General features: G+C 32.5%; 1 protein-coding gene across 1 annotated transcript in view; it reads right to left on the minus strand.

The window, feature by feature from the left end:
- Positions 1 to 10,129, minus strand: part of LOC149904915 (uncharacterized) — a 36,502-nt gene extending 26,373 nt beyond the window's left edge. Inside the window, exon 1 of the mRNA XM_090107168.1 lies at positions 10,043 to 10,129. Within this exon, the coding sequence (XP_089963294.1) occupies positions 10,043 to 10,045 (3 nt within the window). The 5' untranslated portion in view covers positions 10,046 to 10,129. The remainder of the gene's footprint in view (positions 1 to 10,042) is intronic.
- Between the last annotated feature and the right edge of the window lie 791 nt (positions 10,130 to 10,920).

The following is a 10,920-nucleotide window of genomic DNA, read 5'->3' on the forward strand; positions in this document are numbered from 1 at the left end:
CGGCTTCGCCCGCGTTTTCAAAGAAAAACCCGTTCCCGTAGGATTTCCGGGATAAAACCTATCCTATGTCCTTTCTCAGGTATCAAAATATCTCTATGCCAAATTTGAAGCAAATTGGTTCAGTAGATTAGGCGTGATTGAGTAACAGACAGACAGACAGAGTTACTTTCGCATTTATAATATTAGTATGGAAGTATGGATTAATTAGTGTATGTACATTTTGACACGTGTGAAATGTTCCATCACACTATCTTATTTTTTTACTACATTTAATATGTGTTGTTTATGATAATAACTAGCTGTTGCCCGCGACTTCGTCCGCGATTACGTCGTTTTTCGTCATTCGTCGTTTAAAAAAAATACGTGACACTTTATTTTTGAATGTTCTTAATTGTCTCTTATAAAAATAAACTACATTAAAATTGAATACTCTGATAAGAAAATCTTAAAATCGGAGGACATCGAAAATCTGAGGAAAACATGAGTGAATTTGATTTAAATTCTACATTACTTAGTAATTCAAATAATAATCTAAATTAAATGTAGATTAACAGTTTGAGCGCATCATTATATAATATGTACCTAAGTATTAAATTACGTTAGTTTACATAGTAATTTTACTAAAAACACGATGACTTTCTTTCGCGCTCGGTACAACAAACTAAGCATGTTTGTGGTACGTGGCCCGCATCACTTGACCCCCTGCGAGTTCCCCTCCGTTACTATGCGAAAATACATTCGTCGCTCTACTGTAGGAAAAATTGTAATATTTTAAATTCGAGAAATATTGATTTCTTGTATTCGACTATTCGTTGTAGTCGAATACAAAATATATTTGAAGAAACTTAGGTTGGCCTTCAGGCAAAAGGGATCCTATCAAATGATAAACTTGACCTTGTATCTTAAAAGTAAGCATGAAAGGATTCTCTGATAATTGTTGAGCACCAAAGGATCATTTAAAACGCACTACTATAAGAGCGAATATTGTCTAAGAACTGTTTAGATTGCACATGTTCCTCTAAAAGTAGTGATTTCAAAGGTTCTGGTGTATCTTCAAACGAAAGCCGACTCCTTACTCCTCTTTAAAGCATTACAAAAAGAACATACTACGTTAATATCGCCTATACAGAAGATGATCTGTAATCAATTGTGAGGTTATAAGCAAACCCACTTTTATATTTGTCGGACCACACCACCGAATTCGTAGATTGATCTTCTATGTTTACCTCTTAAGTCATTAAGACTGTCGAAATCTGTCTACAGTAAGACGGGCCTCTCGCTATTCGTCCGTTTCAAGAGACCAAATAGTTTCAATTCTTAATCTTTCATTAAACAAACTTATTAATCGTACTTGTCTCAAATAATCTTGAAATTGATATTTTTTGATTTTATGGCATTCAAATGCTTTATAAATATAAATTTATAAAGAATAGAAAAAACTCGATCACGAGGCGGGACTCGAACCCGCATCCTTTCGCGCCATTCCAAATAATCTTGTCTCAAATAATGGTAATATTCGCGTCCCTACTCTAGTCATTGCTTATGCTCATGTTCATCTTCAAGAGATCGAATAATATTATGGTGCACCCTATCATTTGTCAATCGGTCTTCATATTGAGTAAAAGTTTCAGATTATCGAGATAAAATATGCCATTTGCGATCAGCTGTGAGACGTTATACCCTCTCAGTGAAGGTTTCGGTCTCACAGGATAGTACATGCCGTTCGCGGTCAGCTGTGAGCCGCAATTCTCGTTGTGAAGCGGTTTCAGGTTCTCGGCATAACACAATATGTTGTTTTCGGTCAATAGTAAGCCTCTTACCTCTAACGATCCTTGAGAACTCTTATTTCTCATTTTCTTAGCTTTGCTCGAATTTCGATATAAAGATTTTTTAGGTGGCACTGATGCGAGTAAATAAAAATTAAGTTAAAACGGACTGAGAGTGTTATAATCATCAATCATCATCATCATCAATACATATAATAAAATTGTGGAAAAGCGATGTCTGTACAATGAAAATATGTAGAAAAAAATTAGCAGGTGTTATTATTAAATCGATCTTGAACCCAAAACTGTAGTTAAAATTTTTTTTGTCTATTTGTCTGTATGTTTGTGCACGCTAATCTCAGAAACGGCTTATCCGATTTAGATGCGGATTTCACTAATGTATTGTGGTAATGTTCATTTAACAGTTAGTGTTTATTTCATGTCAATCGGTTCATACAAAAAAAGTTATGACAATTTATAAGTAATCACGGCGAACATTTGCTAAGGCATTCTATTGTACACTGTACAGTGTACGATAAAACGTAATTTATCTGTTATACGCTACAGTTATTCCTTTACATGTCCAGATGATCATATCAAAATTCCCCAAGGGTTTGGGGGTAAGCTGAGGTAGTAGGGGGGGCGGGGTCAAATTAACATTATGGTTACTTCTAATAGGTAAATTTTCCACACAAAATGTCCTTTAAATTATGTCGTATTATATTTTTAACCCCCGACGCAAAAAGACGGGTGTTATGTGTTTGACTGCTATGTATTTCTGTGTGTGTGTGTGTGTGTCTGTCTATGGCACCGTAGCTGGCTAACAGGTAAACCGAATTAGATGCGGCTTTTTTTTGTTAGGCAGCATATTTTCCGACGCTGGTTCTTAGATAAATTGTATCGAAATCGGTTCATCCACTTATTATACCTACATAGGGGTAAAAGTGGGAATGAAAAAAATGATATAATAATTTATTTTTAAAGATCGTTGGGAAGTTTATGAAATTATTTATTCCTTTTTCTATACACTTTTCTTCGTCTAAACGGTTAAGTTACGTGCTCCCTCTCTCTCTCTTCAGCCTTTAGTTACGTGCGTGAGACAGGAAACATCTAATTTTGATTTGTTGCTGGATTTGATAAAAATTGAGTATCGATTAAGCTGATCAGTGGCTACACCATACATTATTAAAAACATCCATTTAAGAAAGGAAGGAAATAGAATTTGCTCCTCTCCCCCCCTGGTTCCTAAAAAATAATATGACATAATTTAAAAGAAATTTTACGTAGAATTAGTTAGGCATTTCTTTTTTGATTTTCGATATTATATACTAATCATAATTTTTAATTACAATAATAAGTAGTAACTATTTGGTATAGGTTAGGCATTTCATTTCTTGATTTTCTTTAATAAGTTGGTACGTAAGTTTTTTAGCTCAGTTTAGTAAGAAATTTTAATAACAATTCTTTTAATTATTTATGGTAGTACGTATTTACTCAATAATTGTATTTTAAGTAGTAATTCAGCATGGGCGTAGCCACGGTGGGGCTGGGTGGGGCGCTTACCCTGGCTTTGATCTGGTAGGTACCAATTGTGAAGGGGAGTGGGCGTGGGCGTTGGCGTGGGCCTGGGAGTGGGCGTGGGAGTGGAAGCATGAAAATAAAAACAATTATTGTTGCCCCACCCTGAGCCCATGGTCATAGGTCCCATAGTCACTATTCCACGCGGACGAAGTCGCGGGCACAGCTAGTAGACAAATATAATCAGAAAGCTTTGAACTCCTAAGCTCAACCATAAAAGATAGACATTAATTATGATGTCGGGAGATATTTTTTATATAATATGGAGAACATTTCTTTCATACTTGATTTCTGTGTGGCTTTAACCCTTAAGGTTGCACACGCGACGAAAGCTTAAAAATGGAGTTACTGCTCTGCTCACGAATATGAAAAATAATTGTACCAAGTTTCGTTTAAATCCGTCGAGTAGTTTTTGTTTCTATAACGGTTATACAGACAGACAGACGGACAAAAATTTTTGGCGTCAGAGTCGATCCCTAATCACCTCGTGATAGTTATTTAGGAAATATATTTCATGTATTGAATTGACCTCTACAGATTTAATATAAGTATTATACATATAATTAGACGCCAATTTCCATGTAACGTTAAATTCGACTATACAATAACTAACAGACAACGCAGGTTACTCTCGTTTCCGTAAGTTGAGGCGGCTACATATTCGGTCCTCATAACTTCACTTTTTGTGAACGAAACGACAGCGCGGTTTAATTCGATGCCAACACCATCAAAAAAAGGAAATATTTTTAATTGTGAAAAAATATTATGATTTACACTATTAATACTATTTTAACATTAACACAAAATATACGACTGTGAGTGTGTAAAAATAAATCCAGCTAGTTTCACATCAAACTTATGTTTTTAATTAGGTATACGACATGAAAATATATTAATTACCAAGCAATAATCATACAGGTAAATACTGAACAAAAGTATTAACAGTCAAAGTATATTTTTACTTACAACATGTAAATGATGAAGGAATAATAATTATCAACGAACTAACCTTTTTGTATTATTGTTTATAAATATAAATTCATAAACAATAAATTTATAAAGTATAGAAAAAATTCGACCACTAAAGAATGCTGGTTCGAGTCCCGCCTCGTTATCGAATTTTTAAAACACGAAGATTTTTAAAAATGTAACCAATGAACACAATCAATATTAGATTAACCTCAGAGGAATTTATTGCTCTGAGAGATTAACTGTAATGGTGTCTAGTTTGACTTAAAATAATAAACATCTACCCTCACTTTTAAAAATGTAGTATATTCACACGAATTATAAGCGCACCTTATAGGGAAGGGAAGATATGGGTTAAAGAGTTAAATAAATAAATAACATAATTATATTTAAATTATTAATTTTTAACATTGTGTTCAGTAGTGTTAACATGTAAATTGATTTGATTTTTACGAAATCTCATAGATGGCGCTGTTTCAAATTTGTATACTAATAAATTCATTAAACTGATTCTCTGCCCAAATTACGTAAATGACATAGTTTTTATTGTGTAAAGCTAGATAATAGCATGGCTTACCCGAAACCAACATTTAAACATGAGTCTTTAGATTGTACGCTGTCGTAATACACGGAATACGTAAGAAAAAAAAAGGTTCACAGCTCCTCCCCCGGAGGTGATAGCATGATAATATGTTTAAAAAAGCCTCACCCGACCTGTTAGTAATATTCATGCAAAATTTGAAGTCAATCTATGCAGTACTTTTCGAGATTAGCCTGGACAAACATACAGACAAACAGACAAACAGACAAACAGACAAACAGACAAACAGACAAACAGACAAAAATTCTAAAAACTATGTTTTTGGCTTCTATATCGATTATAGATCATGGATTATGTATTCTTTTAAAAAAATATTCAATGTACAGTTTTGACTTTCCTACGATTTTATTATATGTATAGATAACCATTTCTTAGCCTCTTTCTTTTAAATATTTTAAAAGTAAAAGGAACAGGATATTATGCTGCTTAAATTATTGGATGCAAAATTTTAAATAGTCCAAAATCATTAATTGTCAGAATCAAGTTTTTATTCTAATTATACACTACTAAAAGACAAAGATTCAACAGAATTCAAAACACGTTTGTAACCTGATACCTATATAATAATTAAAGATATTATTTTATTTAAGATGTTAATAATATCATGGACTAATATAATATTGTAAACTAGATTTCCGCCCGCGGCTTCGCCCGCGTTTGCAAAGGAAAACCCGCATAGTTACCGTTCCCGTTACCCTCTATATGTGTGCTAAATTTCATTGTAATCGGTTCAGTAGTTTTTACGTGAAAGAGTAACAAACATCCATACATCCATACATCCATACATCCTTACAAACTTTCGCCTTTATAATATATATTAGATATTAGATTTCTCATTGTAAATACATATTTGTTATCAAATTCCTAAAAACAATTCGGTCTATTTTACAAATTTTTCTATGTAACACTACGTAGTTAAAAATAAAGTCGCTAACAGCCGTCTGTGTGTCTGTATGTACAGATCTTTAAAACTATAACGCAGTGGATTTTGATGTAGTTTTTTTTCTCGAGGAAGGTTTTAGTATACAATATTAGACATAGCAGGCGAAGTTGCGGGCGTATATCTAGTTATAAAGTATAGCTTAGGGATGGTGATTCTTTACGAAAAAGATCGATTTTTAAATCGATTCGAATCGTAGTCTAATGAATCGATTCACGAAAAAATCGAGGCCTACAAAATCGATTCTTAAAAAATCGATCTTTTTTTCAAGTTTGCATTTACAATGTAAATTTGTATCAATTTTACTAAAAACAAGATTAATATTGCAATTAACGATATCTTATCAATAAAATCAGGGAATTCAAAAATAACAATTATTTTTATTACCGTATCAAACTATAAGGATATCAAACAATAACAGAACAAACTGAAAATAATAGCGTCAAAGTGAAAAATAAGAAGCGCTTTACTTATATTTACTTACCTTACCTACTCTCAATTAGTTATTATTTCGCAACAAACACTACATGAAAATCTGATGAAAATTAATTATCAATCATGAAAATACTTAATATATTATGCTAATAACAGTATTCAATAAACGACAACAACAAATGAATAATGCAAATTGCACTATCAATCGTCACAGATTATAGCTATACATAAAGTCAAAGACTACTAACGTAACTTTTTTATTAAAGAGAGGCGAGTAAAGGATACTAAACATACAGCCATCTCGCGAGTTTATGAGTAGTTAACTCTTTAACCGGCAGCACTCTTATAATTCAGGCACATTCAACTAAATGCAAATAATTGTATGGTTTATACCAAAACAGAAAAAATCGAATGTCGATTTTCAAGAGTGATATATCGATTCAGTGAATCGACACAGTACTTCATATCGATTTAAAAAATCGATATTTTCTGCTCGAAAAATCGATTCTTCGATTAATCGATCTCAGATCGCCATCCCTAGTATAGCTTCGAAACTATTTTTATTTACAACAAAGTTTACCAAGCCAGCTAGTTATTGCATACAAACACGCAAGACAAATGAACTTCAGTGGAGATTACGTGTTTCTCAACAAGAAAATTATATAAGAACATTCTCATAAATGTTAAGGTGGCATCAGCTTTATTGAAACTTGGTTTCACAAAAATTACAATTGATTTCAAAATGCTTTAAAGAATAATGAATCATTGATCTTTAACTGGAACTATTTGTTTAATAAGGAAGACTGTTGTTATTTGTTTTGTTTGTATTGTATTGTAATTTTGTAGTTTTCCGAAAAATAAACAAAAATAAATAATTGGTAGAGCTAACGAAAAGCTATCTCTGCTAGACAATCTTTCGGAAAAAGGATAAGTAAAACATGAAGTAAAACATGAAAAATGAATCGAAAACTGTGTTGGTAAGCGCATAACTCGAGAACGGCTGAACCGATTTCGTTAATTCTTTTTTGTAATATACCTTGAAGTACGAGGATGGTTCTTATAGAGAGAAAATGTAAACATGTACTACGGGCGAAGTTGGGGCGGACTGCTAGTAATGGATATATTTGTCTTGTACAGAAACAAAAAAATAAAGAATTCATGGGTGGTGTTGACATCAAATAGCCCGCATCTTTTGACACTGTCACAAAAACTCGAGTGATAAAAATATGTACATTTATAATAGTTTTTATGTGTAGTAATTACATATTACATATGCTTAACTTATGTAAAACTTAATATAAGCTAATAAATAATAAAATTAAAGTAATTAGCAGCAGTTTGTTTTACTCGAAATTATTGAAAAATAGATATGTAGTTAAAAAATATTCAATAGTACCTAATGAATAAATTAAGTTCAAATAAACATTGAACAGGTACTATGTATAAATTCATGTCATATAAAAAGGAGGGCAATCATTTTCTGTTGGGATGTTTCATAACAATGGTTGTTTTTTTAGCTTATTAATCAAACTATATTACACTTTTTGTTTATTTATTATATAAACGCAGTTGTTTTATCAAGAATTATCATAAAACATATAGTTTTAAGCGAAATTTCAATCTTTTGATGTAAAAAGATATTTTAAATCATATGAAAACTGGAGTTTGTAAAATACAAAACTTTCAACGCAATAATGTATTATTAATAATAATAATCCATGGCAGAGCAATTACTGTATTACGTAATTATCAAAATAGCATGCAAATAGTTTGAACTTACTCAAAAATTACATGATTGAGTCTAGGCAACATGTTTCAAAACTTCGTGAACGTTAGGATGTTACCCGATGACCTAGGTTCAAAACCTGGTATTTTCTTCATAAATCATGCGTTGTAAATTATAAAACTAGTATTTTCTTGTATTTACGAGCATTCTGCGTTTTGAAATTAAATAAGATGGTTAATACATTGAAAGTTATTTCAACATTAACATCCATCAACTACTACCACAAAGCGACATTCTTTTTTTTTACGCTACGATAGGGGAGCGCTTGACCACGATCTCGCCTGATGGTAAGCTGAGATGTGGCCTAAGATGGAGCGTGCTTCCCTAGAATGTACTTCACTCTCCTCTTGAAGACCCCCATATTGTACTCGTCGGGGAACACAGATTCAGGAAGCATGTTCTAGTCCGAATAAAGAATGACGATCCGAACCGCTTAGTCCGGGTACATGGAACGTCAACCATATGGCGATGCCTAGAATCTGTGCGCCTCGACGAACGATGGAAGAACGGGGATGGCGGAATTAGGTCGTGCAATTCCGCAGCGCACTCTCCAAAGTGACATTCAATTCTTCTTAAGTGAAAAATACATCAATAATCGGTCGATGAATTAACTCTGCGTCCTCTTTTATTCGGTAAACGTCTTCATTTCTTATTTCCTATTTAAGTCCAAAGATTAGCGCTGAGATGAAAAAAAACTTAAATTACGCGATTAAACAAATAAGATCAGACTCTACAATTTACCGACATCTATGTAATTCGATAATTCGTTCTTGATTTATGGCAAATCAAATAGAGCTTCCAAATTATTGCTAACTAGCTGTGACCTGCGGTATTACCCGCATTTCTCCGCTGCTATTGGTCTTAGCGTGATGATATATACTCTCGATTGTGGTAGCTTACAGAGGTAACAAGGATAAAAATTTTTGATTTGACGGTTCTCAAATATTTATTACGCAATTTGTAGGACAATATGTCTGTTGAATTATATAAGTATTAAATTCCCTTCCTCGTTAAATGGACTATCTAACAGTGAAATAATTTTTTAAATCGGATCTTGAGTTAGCGTGCAAACAAACTCTTCAGCTTTATAATATTAGTATAGAAGATCAAAGCGTTCTAATTGGCTTAGAAAGGTATCACATCCCCACAGATCAGCGTGATATATAATATATTAGCATGTGAATCATGAATGCTTCAGTGTTGCAGAGAGAGGCTTGAATTGTTGACATAAGCCAGTTCTTTTTAAAAAGATGTACACAGCTCTACATAACCATCGCAAAGCATCTTTACCCGCTGTTAAAAAATAAAGGAAACAATAAATATAAATCAAGCAAGCTATTTCTGAAGTTTTGTTAGATGTTTCGCACAAACGTGGTATCGAGTTATTTGATACTTTGAATGTTAATTTAATTTATTACCTATCCTAATTCCTATATTTAATTACTGTATCAATATATGCAGTTGCCTTTTTAAGACAATATTATGATGACATAAGTTCAACTAGTCTTTTATTTCAAGTAATGTTAGTATATATGTCAGCTCAAAAGGTCTAATAAATAACTCTTAAACACTTTTACTATCTCTTACAAATATTTATATTATGTTATGCTACAGTGAGTATTTGTGATGCAATTTGCGTATATTTTATTTTGTATTTTAATTAAATTTTAGTTTAAGCCATATTGAGGACGTTAAGAGATTCTCAACCCTTACCTAATTCTTATTTTATAATATGTATAAAAAAATTTACATCTCTATCCAATTCATCTCCGTTTTCCATACCATCGAACAATTGATGATTTCCGATAAAAATAATTCCGTATACTTAAAGTAGTTCTTTTAAACTACTACTAGAACACTAGCATTTGAACAACCATATCCAAAAATTGCCTCCTGTCTATAAATTCCTATATCTACATAATTGCATCCCTCTATACATTCTTACATCTACATTTCACTACACTCACCATGTTGATCAGCACAATCACTGCATATCACACACACGCGACTCGATCCCGTCGCGACACGGTAAGCTTTGCGCTCGCGCACCTCCCCACTATCATATATACGTTATGTATCCTTGCGCAGAGAGATGGTGAACGTTTTGTGTATTGTCCTTCTGTATGGTGTTGTGGTTGTCTTCTGATTTTATAGGTTAATGACCTATGTTTATTTGTTCCTGATTTTTGGACAGGATCAAACATATAATTAGTGATAAATAGCAATAACAAAACTTTTTATCAGACGATCCTAAAGTCGCTGGTGGTTTTCGTAGCGTATGCATAAGCATACTTTTCTTCCAATAGAGTAGCTCTATAAAGAGTTGCTCTATTAGGAGAGAAATATCTTTAAAGAAGAAAAAAAATATCTAAAATATCTAATATAAATAATAATCTTTCAAAATATCTCTATAGAAGCGTACAAAAGCTATTCATGTGAAGAACGAGAGACTATTTACTCCCCCTGGAAAAAAGGGTTATTACAATAAAGTTTTTAATAAATGTTTCACAAATACTTAAATCAGTGTACACCAATACCTGTACCAATACCTTGAAAGCTTGTTATTTTTTATTTACAACGTATTCTTTGACTCGATGAATGACTCTAATTACTTCAATCGAAAACATAGCCAATTATAATATAAAATTTCATATTATTAACTGTCTGTCTCTCGTAGACTCAATGCTCATACATTTAACTTTAAATATAAATATGGTCGCTAGCTCTTATACTAAACTGATAACACACACATTTTCCAACAATTATTTACTTAAATAAGCTTACACAGCTTCTGTTCATTGAGTAGGCCTTACAGTCAATCACAACCTCCTAAACTGAAGTGTTA

Source organism: Colias eurytheme, chromosome 11, assembly GCF_061535395.1.
Source record: "Colias eurytheme isolate Ceu_HAF_F1 chromosome 11, ilColEury1 Martin Lab GWU primary, whole genome shotgun sequence".
Taxonomy (NCBI): Eukaryota; Metazoa; Arthropoda; class Insecta; order Lepidoptera; family Pieridae; genus Colias; species Colias eurytheme.